The sequence below is a fragment of the Dendrobates tinctorius genome, unplaced genomic scaffold (genome assembly GCF_039654945.1).
Source record: "Dendrobates tinctorius isolate UK_male_01 unplaced genomic scaffold, ASM3965494v1 ptg000004l, whole genome shotgun sequence".
Lineage (NCBI taxonomy): Eukaryota > Metazoa > Chordata > Amphibia > Anura > Dendrobatidae > Dendrobates > Dendrobates tinctorius.
The window spans coordinates 44,477,501-44,494,026 of NW_027361672.1; the positions used below are offsets into that span (position 1 = coordinate 44,477,501).

The following is a 16,526-nucleotide window of genomic DNA, read 5'->3' on the forward strand; positions in this document are numbered from 1 at the left end:
AAAAGCCAAAAACATCACTGCTCTAGAGGAGATCTGCATGGAGGAATGGGCCAACATACCAACAACAGTGTGTGGCAACCTTGTGAAGACTTACAGAAAACGTTTGACCTCTGTCATTGCCAACAAAGGATATATCACAAAGTATTGAGATGAAATTTTGTTTCTGACCAAATACTTATTTTCCACCATAATATGCAAATAAAATGAAAAAAAAACAGACAATGTGATTTTCTGGATTTTTTTTTCTCAGTTTGTCTCCCATAGTTGAGGTCTACCTATGATGTAAATTACAGACGCCTCTCATCTTTTTAAGTGGTGGAACTTGCACTATTGCTGACTGACTAAATACTTTTTTGCCCCACTGTATATATATATATATATATATATATATATATATATTTATTTATTATATAAAGATCAAGTGTGTGTATGTAGTATGTATGTATGTCCGGGATTGGAATCCGCACCGTCGCAGCTACAGCCACAAAATTTGGCAGTCACACGTCTGGACCCCGAGAGTGTCCTAGGCTATGTTGTGAGGCGAAATTTTAACCCCGCGCGTTCCAATTCACCAAACAATTTTGCCCCTATCTACATAATGGGGAAAAAAATGTGTGTGTCTCAAGCCCCGCCCCTCATGTCAAAATGGTTGCCATGGCGACGCTGATGTCATCATAGGTTGCAAGCCCCGCCACTCATTATGATGTCATAATGGTTGACTATGGGATGGAGGATGTGTGATGGGTATATGGGCACTGGACTATGGGATGGAGGATATGTATGACGGGTATATGGGGACAGGACTATGGGATGGAGGATGTGTAATGGGTATATGGGCACTGGACTATGGGATGGAGGATATGTATGACGGGTATATGGGCATGGGACTATGGGATGGCGGATATGTATGATGAGTATATGGGCACGGGACTATGGGATGGAAGATATGTATGATGGGTATATGGACATGGGACTATGAGAAGAAGGATGTGTGATGAGTATATGGGCACTCGACTATGGGATGGCGAATATGTATGATGGGTATATGGGCACGGGCCTATGGGATCGTGGATATGTATGATGAGTATATGGGCACAGGCCTATGGGACCGTGGATATGTATGATGGGTATATGGGCACGGGACTTTGGGATGGAGGATATGTGATGGGTATATGGGCATGGGACTATGAGATGAAGGATGTGTGATGGGTATATGGGCACTCGACTATGGGATGGAGGATAGGCATGTTGGGTATATGGGCACGGGACTATGGGATGGAGGATAATTATAATTTGTTATAACTATCCACAGTTAGTTACTATGCCCGGGCGGCGCTGGGCTCTTCAGCTAGTATATACAGTTGTGTCCAAAAGTATTGACACCCCTGCAATTCTGTCAGATAATACTCAGTTTCTTCCTGAAAATGATTGCAAACACAAATTCTTTGGTATTATTATCTTCATTTAAATTTGTCTTAAATGAAAAAACACAAAAGAGAATGAAGCAAAAGGCAAAACATTGATCATTTCACACAAAACGCCAAAAATGGGCCAGACAAAAGTATTGAAAAGTATTGGCACCCTCAGCCTAATACTTGGTTACACAATCTTTAGCCAAAATAACTGCGACCAACCGCTTCCGGTAACCATCAATGAGTTTCTTACAATGCTCTGCTGGAATTTTAGACCATTCTTCTTTGGCAAACTGCTCCAGGTCCCTGATATTTGAAGGGTGCCTTCTCCAAACTGCCATTTTTAGATCTCTCCACAGGTGTTCTATGGGATTCAGGTCTGGACTCATTGCTGGCCACCTTAGAAGTCTCCAGTGCTTTCTCTCAAACCATTTTCTAGTGCTATTTGAAGTGTGTTTTGGGTTATTGTCCTGCTGGAAGACCCATGACCTCTGAGGTAGACCCAGCTTTCTCACACTGGGCCCTAAATTATGCTGCAAAATTTGTTGGTAGTCTTCAGACTTCATAATGCCATGCACACGGTCAAGCAGTCCAGTGCCAGAGGCAGCAAAGCAACCCCAAAACATCAGGGAACCTCCGCCATGTTTGACTGTAAGGACCATGTTCTTTTCTTTTAATGCCTCTTTTTTTCTCCTGTAAACTCTATGTTGATGCCTTTGCCCAAAAAGCTCTACTTTTGTCTCATCTGACCAGAGAACATTCTTCCAAAACGTTTTAGGCTTTTTCAGGAAAGTTTTGGCGAACTCCAGCCTGGCTTTTTTATGTCTCGGGGTAAGAAGTGGGGTCTTCCTGGGTCTCCTACCATACAGTCCCTTTTCATTCAGACGCCGACGGATAATACGGGTTGACACTGTTGTACCCTTGGACTGCAGGGCAGCTTGAACTTGTTTGGATGTTAGTCGAGGTTCTTTATCCACAATCCGCACAATCTTGCGTAGAAATCTCGTCAATTTTTCTTTTCCGTCCACATCTAGGGAGGTTAGCCACAGTGCCATGGGCTTTAAACTTCTTGATGACATTGCGCACGGTAGACACAGGAACATTCAGGTCTTTGGAGATGGACTTGTAGCCTTGAGATTGCTCATGCTTCCTCACAATTTGGTTTCTCAAGTCCTCAGACAGTTCTTTGGTCTTTCTTTTCTCCATGCTCAATGTGGTACACACAAGGTCACAGGACAGAGGTTGAGTCAACTTAAATCCATGTCAACTGGCTGCAAGTGTGATTTAGTTATTGCCAACACCTGTTAGGTGCCACAGGTAACTTACAGGTGCTGTTAATTACACAAATTAAAGAAGCATCACATGATTTTTCGAACAGTGCCAATACTTTTGTCCACCCTCTTTTTTATATTTGATGTGGAATTATATCCAATTTGGCTTTAGGACAATTCTTTTTGTGTTTTTTTCATTTAAGACAAATTAAATGAAGATAATAATACCAAAGAATTTGTGTTTGCAATCATTTTCAGGAAGAAACTGAGTGTTATCTGACAGAATTGCAGGGATGTCAATACTTTTTGCCACAACTGTGTGTGTGTGTATATATATATATATATCGTGCATACAGCTGTTTGTTTATATGGGCTTTTATAAACCCTTGAATGATGTAAGTTACTTAACCATTGCCCCTTTGTGCATTTTGTGTTACTTTGGTAACCATTTTTTGTGTATTTTAAATGTTTTTAATATCCTGTCGTGGTTTTTGTGTATATCCTTGAAATAAATTTTTTTATTTTGTATGGTGATCCCTGCTTTTCTTGTATGTCTTCTTTTGTCTTCGAGGTACTAAAACAAGAGATTCATATCACACAAAATAGATAATAAATAACATTTCCCACATGTTTGCTTTACATCAGCACAATTCTGGTAACAATTTTTTTTGTTAGGAAGTTATAAGGGTTACAAGTTGGCCAGCGATTTCTCTTTTTTCCAACAAAATTCATAAAACCAATTTTTTTAGGGACCACATCACATTTGAAGTGAGTTTGGAGGTCATTATGACAGAAAATGCCCCAAAATGACAACATTCTAAAAACTGCACCCCCTCAAGGTGCTCAAACCCACATTCAAGAAGTTAACTCTTCAGGTGGAAGGAAAAAAATTAACATTTTACTTTTTTCACAAAAAATTGATTATAGAACCAAACTTATTTATTTTCACAAGGGTAACAGGAGAAAACTGACCACAAAATTTGTTGTGCAATTTCTCCAGATTACGCCAATACCCCATATGTGGGGGAAAGGCACTGTTTGGGCTCAGAAGTGAGGAAGCACCATTTGACTTTTTGAACGCAAAATTAGCTGGAATCAATGGCGGGTGCCATGTTGTGTTTGGAGATCCACTGATGTACCTAAACAGTGTAAACCCCCCATTTCTAAGTGTAACCCTAACACAGCCCTACCCCTGACACTAATCCCAACCCTAACCCCAACCGTAACCCCAACACCACAGCCGTAAACCCTAACACAACCCTAATAGCAACACAACCCTAGCCCCAACCCTAACCGCATCCCCAACCCTAACCCTAGCTCTAACGCCAACAGTAACCTTAACTGCAAAGATTGTAAAAAAATACATTTTTTTAACTTTATTATTATTACCTAAGTAAGGGGATGATAAAGGGGGTTTGATTTACTATTTTCTTTTTATTTTGATCACTGTGATAGAAAATCTATTGTTGCGGGCCGGCAGATCTCAGCGGGCGCACTGCGCATGCGCCCATTTTCTTCCAGGAAGAAGACGCCCGGGGACAGAGCCGGAGGGTGCAAAGATAAGGGAGGTACGAGGGGTGGCTTGGGGGACCCCATTTCTCTATCCCCTGATATGCTAGATCATATCAGAGAAGAGAGAATTTAATGGGAAATCTGACTTTTTTTTTTGCAATTGCCGTTATTCCGTGAATAACGATAATCAATAGACTGACCCGAAATATGTTCTCCGGGGTGTCAGCTACCCGATAGCCGAAACCCCTGAGATTTTCCGACGCTGGGGGGTGACTTTGTGCTATAACCTTATTTCTCAGCGCTGTTATAAAATGACACTGAAGAATAAGTATCCTTAACTGCCGCCGTTAAAAGGCGTATCGGCAGTCGGTAAGGGGTTAATACATTATAGAAACTGAAATGCAAACAGAAAAAATTCTGGTTGGCCATTAATTAATGCTTTTTCAGGCCCACCATTAACGAGTTAATGAATTTTCCAATGCTTCCAAATGTTCTAAAATACAGTCGATTTATGGAAAACATACATACCTAATTGCATCAGCCATTTTAGTGCTTTCTTTTTTTCGATCATCAGTCAAACGTCTTATAAAATAAATAAAATCCAGCCCACAGCAAAACACGCTCCCAACTGCACTGAAGAGAACAAGTTTACTGTCATCTGCAGCTGCTGTAGCCAGCGCACCTTGGACCTCCTTCATTACCTACAACACAAAGAGAATGTTCAATTTACACGATTAGATTATTCTCGGACAGGCAATGGGAAACTGCTAAATCTGGTTATCAGCAAGAAAGGATGGCTGCAGAAAAGTGTGTTTTGGGATTGGGTTGTCTAGCATTTATTTTTAAGACTGTAATGTGAAGGATAAAAATGTAAACTGAACTTGAATCAATTAGGATACTACAGGCTAGAAAATGATGAAGTTGTGAAGCTGTAACAATCAAGTGTCTAAATAACTGTATACACGGCACAAAAAGTACAGTTACAGAAAGTTAAATCCATGCTCTAACAGAGCACATTTCTTTCACTGCATATTTATTAGCAGCCGTGCAAGGACACCTCTTTTTTTTACTGTTTATTTGAATATAAGAACATGACTCCTCTCCTTCTCCAACAGAGGAGTCATTGTAGCCTATAATTTTTACACATTATCTATATTAAAGGGAACCTGTCAGCAGGATTGTGCTGAGTAACCTACAGACAGTGTCAGGTCGGAGCCGTTATACTGATTACAATGATACCTTGGTTGATGAAATCCGTCTTGTGGTTGTTGTTTAATCTGCATTTGTAGCTTTGAGTTAATGATATTCTTGTGCTCCGGAGCAGGACTGGGGAGAGTGTCCTTTTGTGGTACTCTGCTTAGGTTTTCATACTGATGGCTTCTGACAGGTCCCTGATCACTATTTTACACACTGAATATAATATGTAGTGAAAAAAATAAATCAAATTCAGCAGGCAGGCGCCGGCGTTGCAACATGATCGCATTTAGAATATGCATTAAATTATTTTTTTTAGTGATATACATTTATTCTGTCTCAAAATGGCACCGGCCGTGCCAGAGCAGTAGAATCTAGTGGCAAGCCGATAGATTCTACTGGGCAGGTGCCGCCATCTTGGTTGGTGGAGAAAAATTTATTTTTTTCATGAACAGCAGCATCTATCGAATTACCATTTTAAGACAGATTTCTTTTTCAGAATAAATGTAGATCACTAAATAAAATAATTGAATACATATTCTAGATGCAATTATGCTGCAGCGCAGGTGCCGCTGCCTGCCGAATGTAATTTTTTTTTCAATACATATTATATTCAGTATGTAAAATAGGAGGCTGGTCACTGAGGAATCTGTGAACTGTCATAAGCCATACAGATGCATATGTAAGCAGAGCACTACATAAAGACCCCCCCACATGTCGCCCCGATGCACGAGAATCTCATTAACTGAAAACTACAAAATACAGATGAAACAACAATTACAAGACTGATTTCATCAACCCAGGTAACATTTTTAGTATAACGGCGCCAACCGGACACTGTCTGTTGGTTACTCAGCACAATCCTGCTAAACGGTTCCCTTTAAATAAATATTAGGATTTAAAAGGCATTGCGACAAGCAGAATTAATGCCACACCAGATACCTCTGTTGAAAATAAAAGTAGTATTACCTTTAAATTAAACAGCTTTAAAAACTATTGCATTTAAAAGAAGATGTCAACTGTGACTTTTTAAATGGTCAGAATGCCATAAAAAATAATACAATTCAACCCTAACCCATCTGCGCAGCCACTCGCATTCCAATGCTTCCTGGATGCCTCCCTGGTCTCTCTTTTCTGGTCTCTCTTGTGAAACTGGAAATGACTGTTGAGAAAAGGTTGTCCGAGTAGTTGACAACCCCTTTAAGAGCCAAAACCTCCAGAGGATTAAAGGGAATCTGTCAGTACAATTCACACCTCCCCCCAAAACTGTTTGCACTCAGAAAGATAATGTTGTCCACACTTTTACAAACACAATCTGTTGCTAACTGACTGAAAAATCACTATTTAATTCATATCTAAATGGGGCTTAAGTGCTCTGGGGGTGCCAAAGCACTTTTAAAAATCTCTGCCTCCCTGGCTCTATTCACCACCCAGTCCCATCTTCCTCTATTTGACGGACAGTTCACTGGCTGTGTAGTAAAGCCAGTTTGTTGTCAGTCAAGTAGAGATAGGTGGGGCTGAACAGAATATAAAACTGGGCAGGTAGAGACTTTGAAAATATGTTAACACTCCCACAGTACTTAAGCCTCATTTGAATATTTATTAAAACAGCGATTTCTCAGTCAGGGTGCAAAATATTGCAAAAATAAACATAAAGATACCATTATCTTTCTGAGAGCAATATGACCACAAACGGTTGGGGCGGGAGTGAAGGCGTTAAAACATTCTGACAGATTATACAGAGTATAAAATATTTTTCCAAAGTTCTTGAAAGAGTCAAGAAACAGAAATATCATTGTGTGTCAGTCTAAGGCTAGTTTCACACTAGCGTTACCGGGCGCAGCGCAGGGCTGCAGATAAGCTCCGCCCCGGCCACGCCCCCTCCGCTCAGCTCCTCCTCTGATTGCGATCAGCGTACCCTATATTTAGCGTTGGGTATGCTGGTCGTGCGCTGGTATGATCTTGCCGGCGCTTGCACCCTTTTGGCGCTGCGCCAAGCGCACAAAAATGCAACACAGTGCGTTTGGCACACATCGGCACAGCACCAAAAGGGCGCATTTGCCGTCAAAAGTGTACCAGCGCACCCAATGCTAAATATAGGGTACGCTGATCGCATGCAGCGTCATGCAATCAGAGGAGCTGACCGGAGGGGGCGCAGCCGGGGACAGAGCTTAGCGGCGGCCATGTGCTGCGCCTGGTAACGCTAGTGTGAAACTAGCCTAAGATGCCATTTATATAAAAAAAAATTGAATATTTCCAAGGTATATTTGCAATCAGAGGCTCAAATTAAACAGCCAAGACTTCACACAAAGCAGACACCAAACAGCACATGAAGATTAAAAGAAAAATCACATGATTATGTTAAAGTAAAACTTGCAAATGAATAATTTACTGCTAAAACTAACCTCAGGATTCAGTGAATTATTCTCCGAGGATTTTGTGGAAAGTAATATATGTGTGAATCCATCCTGTTTCCGCACGACAATATCCCTGTATCGGTAAGCACTTTCTGTTTGTCTTACACTGAACCGTAGCCTTTTATCAAAAGACTGGTCTCTTCGCTCATCAATAAACCGCCGCTTTCCCGTAACTCCTGCCACTGATGTCTGCAAAGTGTTGGTACCATTTGCAGTCAATGCTTGCATAAAAGTAGATGGCCCTACAAATAGTTAAAAAAAAAAAAAACGTTACGCGCCTTGGTTATATTAAAGATTGTTATATACATAAACCATTCTGTAAATATTTCAGATGTCACCCTAGGAATGAGAGGTTTTTTGTTATCAAATTGTGGCACTTCTTGCTTCCAATTGCAATGAAATCCACTGTTCAATGTGGTATATGTGATGGAGCATTACGCATATCTATCCATTCAGGTGTGGTTCCAGCCACAACAGAAAATTTTATATCTCACTGTTCCACAAACCGTACATCTCCCCATGAACCGAACCTAAAGACTTGCAGCCAAAAATAAAGAAGTGGCAGTAAGACAGCAGTCCATCACAAAATATCACCTGCAATCTTCATACAATCCAATCCATAGCTATAGTATACTATACTAAAAGGGTATTTTTTGCAAAAAATAAAAATACAGTATACAGTGAGCGGCGGCTGTATCCACGCCCCGACACTGATTTACAGCTGACTGAAGCAGCGCCTCTATGACTGAAAGCTGTAGGCTGCAGGAAAGCGTAAAGTTAATTTCCTCCCAGTGGCTGGGCTTTTAGTGTGTGGCTGTATGGCTTCAGAATGCAATCAACCTGCAGATTAACCCCAAATCTGCATGTTAATTTGATTTTTTTCTCGACAGGTTTCTTTTAAAACACAATAGCAAGTTAAATTAATTTTACAAATAAAAAGTTATTAAAAGATTTGCATATCAGACAATCCCTTAAATGTATCACAACCTGAAATTTTACTTTCTTATTCTGTATCTGTAGAGGCAAAGGGGTGGGAAGCTACAAGTGAAAACAGGGAGAAATGACACAGCTGGCTACTGTCATCTCTCCCCAAAACAACCTTACAGTGATCCTAATATAGGGTTATATGTAGAGATGGGCGAACCCCTTGATGTTCAAGTCTGAACACGAACCCCTTTCACTTAAATGGGGGGGCCAAAACATCCAGTGTTTGCCATGCTGTTAAGTGCATGACAGCGTGGGAAACACTGCCTCTGATCGGTGGTAAAATCATTACCACCGGTCAGACAGTCGCGGCTTCCACACTGCAAATTACAGCGTGAGCCCGCAGCTCTGATTGGAGGTAAAAAGTTTACCTCCGGTCACTGGTGACAGCTGATGGGACTACTACTCCCATCAGACTATGCCTGCTGCCACTAATAAGAGCGAGAGCTGGTGGTAGTATTCATCAGCTGGCGTCTGCACTCTAAATAAATGCTTTTAAAAAAAAGACGTGGATTCCCTTGTATTTTCGATAATCAGCCAGGCAAAACTTACAGCTGCGGGCTGCAACTGTCAGAATTAGCAAAGCTAGTTATCAAGAACAGAGGGGTCCCAATGCCGCTTTTTAAAATTATTTAAACAGATCATTTAAAAAAAACGGCCTGCCCCCTTCCCCCATCATTTACAGCCAAGCTAAAGCAGACAGCTGGGGGCTGTTATTCTCAGGCTGATAAGGGGCCATGGATATTGGCCCTCCAGACTAAAAAGAGAAGCCTGCAGCCGCCCAGAAAAGGCTAATCTATTAGATGCGCCAACTCTGGCGAGTTGCCCAACTCTAAAAAACTTTCCCTGTGGTGGTGACAAGTGGGGATCACATTTGTGGTGTTGATGTCACCTTTGTATTGTCTGTTGAAATCAAGTTCATGGCTTAGTAATGGAGAGGCGCCACAATGTCTAACTGCACAGAACCTACGGTCAATCAGCACAACGCCGGCAGTGATGCCTCATCAAAAGAGCTGCTCTGTTAACATCAGGAAGTCAGAAGTCAGTAAGCCAAACCTCGTCTCCCGACTCAATTTCCCTGGCTCCTGACAGTTCTGGTTGACCTAAGGTCAAATGAATTTGCAGAATAGCCGCCTGAGCTGATAAATACTGTAAAAAATTAATCCGGCACTCAAAAGATCAAAGCTGATAATGAACATTTTATTTTATTTCAGAGGGCATAATCCAAAAAACATGACGTTTCGGTTTATTCATTGACCTTCATCAGACTGGGATAAATAAAATATAATAATACAAATCAATGTAAAGTATATATCATTGTCTTTTAAAGAAATCAGATACAGAGAATTATAATTAACATATTCATATATTTGTAATATATGTACATATAGTTATAAAGAGATATAAAATATGCAATGTATACAAATATGGGGTATATATACACACAATGTAGCTGAAAAAAATACAGTAATATGAAAATCATGATTGATGTCATAAGACATATTGAAAAAAATGACATTTTGAAATTTATGGCAACCATATGTCTCATTATTATACCAAAAGGATCACTGTACAGTCAAACATGGTGGTGCTAGTTTGATTCTGCTTTCTACAGGAATGGGATGACTTGTTATAATTTCTGGAACTTTGAATTCTGCAAGCTATGAAGAAAGCACAACACGACAGAACAAATTGACCATAAGTCCTGAATGTAAAAATATATATTTCATTATTTATTACAAAATAAAAATACTTGCGGTATTTAAAAGTAGCAAAGCATCAGTGTTAACAAAAAAAATCATAAGATATACACTAGGGGGCAGTACTATCCATTTCAAAAGGGCAAACGAATACAGTAAATGGTGCTAAAAAGTATATATTACTCAAAAATATACGGTGTTCAAAAATACTGAAAAAATATATTCATTTGTAAAGTGCCTACAAATTAGTGAAAATTGTATATCAACTCACTATAGGTGTACATCATAATTAAACAATTAAGAAAACGTACATAAAGTGCAATATAAGTAGGTATTAAAGTGCAATGTTAGTGCAAAAACAGTGAACCACCACACGTGTCACTGCATAGATATCCCACATAAGTAAATAGGGATAATACCCAATGGCACAAGTAGGTGTCAGTATATGCGCTATTTATACCATAGACCAGGAAGGATTAAAAAATAAAGAGTAAGACATCAAAAATTGCGGTAAGTATAAAGTACAACTTACAAGCTCCACTGCACCTGGTCACCTTGGATAGCCGCCCTCCCCAACGCGCGTTTCGGCCCTTAGCCTTTGTCCCTTATGAAATGGATAGTACGGCCCCCTAGTATATATCTTTATATTATGGCTCAGTGGTTAGCGCTGCAGCCTTGCAGTGCTGGAGTCCTGGGTTCGTATCCCACCAAGGACAACATCTGCAAGGAGTTTGTATGTTCTCCCCGTGTTTGCGTGGGTTTCCTCCGGTCACTCCGGTTTCCTCCCACACTCCAAAGACATACTGATAGGGAATTTAGATTGTGAGCCCCATCAGGGACAGTGATGATAATATGTGCAAACTGTAAAGCGCTGCGGAATGTTAGCGCTATATAAAAATAAAGATTATTATTTTATATTATGAATTCTTTTGTTAACACTGATGCTTTGCTACTTTTAAATACCTGAAGTATTTTTATTTTGTAAGAAATAAAATATATATTTTTACATTCAGGGCTTATGGTCAATGTGTTCTCTTGTGTTCTGCTTTGTTTTGTTTGACTGTCCTAATAATTATAACCATATAGTCTGTGGGGATATCAGCTGTGGATACCACTTGGTCTGGAAATATCACTCTGTGATTGCTGTTTTTTTTCCCCCGCTTTCCTTTTATGTGTGGTGTTCTCTAAGCTACGAGGAAAGGAGAATGTCCGCCCATTGGTGTATGACTTTAAGATTATTTGCAGTTGGTTTATGCAGCAAGATAATGATCAGAAGCACTCAGGCAACTCCAAGAACGGAATGGTTCAAAACAAACAAAATTAAAAAGTTTTGAAGTGGCCCAGTCAAAAGGGGGTTTTACACATAATGATATCGCTAGCAATATCGCTAAAACGTCACTGATTTTGTGATCTTATAGCGATATTGATAGCGATATGTGTGATACTTACCTCCGACCGGCTCCCCCGCTGTCCATCGCTGATCACGCGAGATCGGGCGGCTCCATTTCTCGACGTCTGCTTCCTGCTGGGCTTCCTGCTGTGTGAGACGAGCGACGCTGGACGCGGGCGGGAGGACGTCTGGATCGGTGTGTGTGAAAGGTGAGTATCGTGCGCTGCGTCGCTGCTGCATCGCTGTGAGGTCTTTCTGTATGAAAGCTCATTAGCGATCATTTAGCGATGCACCAGCGATCCTGACCGGGTCGGATCGCTGGTCGGATCGCTGGTGCATCGCTAAATGTAAAAGGACCTAAAGTCCTGACTTGAATCCCATTGAAATTCTATGGCAAAATCACAGACTGTTCATACTTGAAATCCTCTCTTTCCTTAATGGACACATTACTTCAAACAAAATTGGGCATCTACTGTAAGATAAAATACATATTCCAAGTTATGGCAAGTATTTAATTGCAGTTGTCCCTGTTAAGTCAAACAACCAGTTATGGGGGAAATTACTTTTTCACAAATAGGTTTTAAATAAATCTTTATTTTCAATAAATGGAAAAAACAGCACTTTGTGTTTACTTCTTTAGTATTTATCTTCTATTAAAATTAGTTGGATGATCTTAAATATCAATGTGAGAACTTAGTTTTTCACAGCAATGTACATATAATGAGACATGTTTGTGGCTGAAAGTTTAGAAGATGGTGGAAATTTTTAGCAGCAGTCACTCTTTTTACAAAAATGTTTCACTTTTAAGTTATATAAAGATGTCCAAGATTATAAGGGTATGTGCACACAATCCATAATTCCTGCGGGTTTAACGCTGTGTACTTACGCAGTGTCACAACCGCAGCGGCCATATGTTACAGCATAGTGGATGGGATTTCAAGAAATCCAATGCCCACTATGTGTCCACAGACACCTGCAGATCACCGCAAGAGAAATTTCACCCATAGAATGAATTGAATGCAGTGAATCCGCATGGTTTAGTGACAACATGCAGATTCACCTGTGTTCAATAGACGGCAGCGCTTTGGACACAGCGAACATGGGCTGCGCCAAACTGCTGCTTCTTTCGGATTGTGTGCACCCGGCTTAAGGTGCCAGATAGAATATATACATGTTGGAGGTGGATGGGTATGATTTTTTTTTTGGTTAATTTATCTGTGTCTCTAGCTGCCAGGACCCACTTCTAGGAATAGAACTACTTAGCTGTAAGGCATACAGTTAAAGTTTGGGGTAACCATAATTCAATAGTAAAGTTATTCTGCCTATAGTACTAATCTTTACTTAAATGATCCCTATCATTTAATCTAAACTCTCATAGAAAACATGTCAATGCTAGGTAAAAAAAAAAACAAGACACATTTTAAAATGTGTACATATTCTACCCAGCTCTAAAGCAAGCCTTAACAAAATGTGGGATGTTTGTTTTTAGTAGCTCTGGTTTAAGTGTTAAATGATTGAAGTAAACATACTGTAAACTATGAAAATGGCCAACTTTAAAAAGGATTTTTTTCTGTATTTGGATCCATGGCTTCCATATCAAACATTTAATGAATTTTACAAACCATACATATCTATGAGTATAATACATCTGCAATATCACTAAACACCTACAAAATGAAAATGCAAAAATATAAAACTACTTTAAAAATATTTAACCCCTTTACCCCCCAAGGTGGTTTGCACATTAATGACCAGGCCAATTTTTACAATTCTGAACACTGTCACTTTATCAGGAAATAACTCTGGAACGCTTCAACTGATTCCACGGATTCATGATGGTAGTAAAATTTCTTCGATATAACTTGTGCTTATTTGTGAAAAAAACTGAAATTTGGTGAAAATTTTGCAATTCTCAAACTTTGAATTCTTATGCCTTTACATCAGAGAGATGTGTCACACAAAATAGTTAATACATTTCCTACATGTTTACTTTACAACAGCACCATTTTTTAAACAAAATTTATTTTTGTTAGGAAATTATAAGGGTTAACATTTTACCAGCGATTTCTACTATTGCCAACAAAATTTAATAAACCATTTTTTTTGAGACCACCTTGCATTTGAAGTGACATTGTGGGGTCTATATGATAAGTACCCAAAAGTGACAATTCTAAAAACTGCACCTCTCAAGGTGCTCAAAACCATATTCAAGAAGTTTATTAACCCTTCAGGTGCTTCACAGGAATTTTTGGAATGTGGGAGAAAAAAAAACAAACATTTAACTTTTTTTCACAAAAAAATTTACTTTAGACCCAATTTTTTTATATTTACAAGAGTAACAGGAAAAAAAGGACCCCAAAATTTGTTGTGCAATTTCTCCTGAGCATGCTGATACCCCATATGTGGAGGAAAACCACTGTTTGGGCACATGGCAGAGCTCAGAAGGGAAGGAGTGTCATTTGACTCTTGAATGCAAAATTTGCAGGAAGAATTAGCGGACACCATGTCGCGTTTGAAGAGCCCCTGATGTGCCTAAACAGTGGAAATTCCCCACAAGTGACACCATTTTGGAAACTAGTCCCCTCAGGGAACTGATCTAGATGTGTGGTGAGCACATTGAACCCTCAGGTGCTTCACAGAAGTTTATAAAGTTAAGCTATGAAAATAAAAAATAAAGTCAAGTTATCCCCACAAAAATGATTTTTAGCCTCAAATTTTGCATTTTCACTAGGGTAACAGGAGAAATTACACCAATTTGTAGTTGCAAATTCTCCTGAGTACGCAGATACCCAATATGAGAGAGAAAACTACTATTTGGGTGCAGGGCTTAGAAGGGAAGGAGCGTCATTTGACTTTTTGAACGTAAAATTTCCTGAAATGATTAGTGGACGCCATGCACATTTGACGAGCTCCTGATGTGCCTAAACAGTGGAAACCCCCTGTAAATGACCCCATTTTGGAAACTAGAGCCCGCATGGAATGTATTTAGATGTGTAGTGAGCACCTTGAACCCCCCCTTGGTGCTTTTCAGAAGTTTATAACGTTGAGCCGTGACAATAAATAAATCATATTTTGCCCATGAAAATGTTATTTCAGCCCCAAATTTTGCTGTAATGGTTTGAGGGTGCCATGTCATATTGGCAGAGTGCCTGAAACACCAAAACAACAGAAACCCCCCATATGTGAACTCATTTTTACAAATTACACTCCCCAATGACTTCATCTAGGGGTGCAGTGATCATATTGACACCACATGTGCCTGACAGAATTTTATACCAATGAGCAGTGAAGAAAGAATAAATTACATTTTTATCACTAAAATGTTGTTTTAGCCCCAAGTTTTTAATTTTTCTAAGGGCTAATAGGATATTTTACAACAACTGAGGTCCATTCTTTCCTGAGTGTGACAATACCCTAGATTTAATCAGGAAATATTTTTAAGGCATAATGCAATGCTCAAAACGGAAGGAGTGCAAATTTTACTGTTATGGTTTGCGGGTGCCATAACCCACTGTGAGAGCCCCTGAGTTGCCAGAACAGCAGAACCCCCATAAGTGACCCCATTTTACAAACTATACCTCTCGACAAATTCATCTAGGGGTGCAGTGATCATATTGACACCACGGGTATGTCACAGAATTTTATACCATTGGGCAGTGAAGAAAAATTAACTACATTTTTACCACCAAAATTTTTGTTTTAGGCCCAGATTTTACATTTTCACACAAGAAATGGGTAAAAATTGCACCATAATTTTTTCCCACAATTACTACTGAATGTGGCAACACCCCATATGTGGCTGTACAGTACTGCTTAGCCATACAGAGCATGGAGAGATGGAGCGCTATTTGCCTCCTGCACAGAGCACTATTTGCGCAGATTTTTTTAGAATAGTTTGCGGACTCCATATACAGAGCCCCTAATTGCAAGAGGAAAATCCGCCCTCAAGTGACCACATTTTGGAAATTATACCTCTTTGGTTATTTATCTATAATTTATCTACAAGTGTCAATTTTGCCTCCATTGGTGTTTTCCAGAAACAAGTAGCAATGAATGTTGCCGATTGAAAATTGCAAACTATAGTGATCAGTACGTTGCAGTTACCAGTATGTTATGCCCAGCTCATGCTTCTGGAGCCATGCACCCGTAAGTTAGGCGGGCTTCCATCACTTCAGAAATGCCAAACATGTGAATGCTATATGTGGTTTAGGTACACTGTGGGGCATTTGGATTTGGGAGCACAGATTTGCTCAATTTCTTTTAAGGGGCTAGGAGCCATTTTGCTTTTCCAGAGCCTTTGTACCACCAGTAACATGGAAGCCCCCTAAATTTCAGTTAACAGATGACAGACCTGAATGGGGACTATATTTGTGGATTGAGTTGAAGGTTTTATTGGGAACATTTTACATAACGTTTGGGATCACATTTATCCTGCACTGTACCCTTAACACTTACTCTGGGGCTTTCATGAAATTCTCCAAGTGAAGTGATTAAGATGAAACCTCTAAGGATCCATTTATTATAATGAGGCCGCCGCGTTACTCTGGACTCCGTTTGGCCTCTGTTCAGCGTTGTCCTTCTTTTCAGAAGTGCACAAAACTGTGACCAGAATTTTTATGCAATACTAAAAAGACATACACCACCGT

At 39.8% G+C, this 16,526-nt stretch overlaps 1 protein-coding gene across 1 annotated transcript in view; it reads right to left on the reverse strand.

Annotated features, from left to right (window-relative positions):
* Positions 1 to 16,526, reverse strand: part of CDYL (chromodomain Y like) — a 117,172-nt gene that overhangs the window by 5,882 nt on the left and 94,764 nt on the right. Inside the window, exons 3-4 of the mRNA XM_073567442.1 lie at positions 7,795 to 8,048; positions 4,724 to 4,896 (exon numbers count right to left, since the gene is read on the reverse strand). Coding sequence (XP_073423543.1) covers positions 4,724 to 4,896; positions 7,795 to 8,048 — 427 coding nt within the window. The remainder of the gene's footprint in view (positions 1 to 4,723; positions 4,897 to 7,794; positions 8,049 to 16,526) is intronic.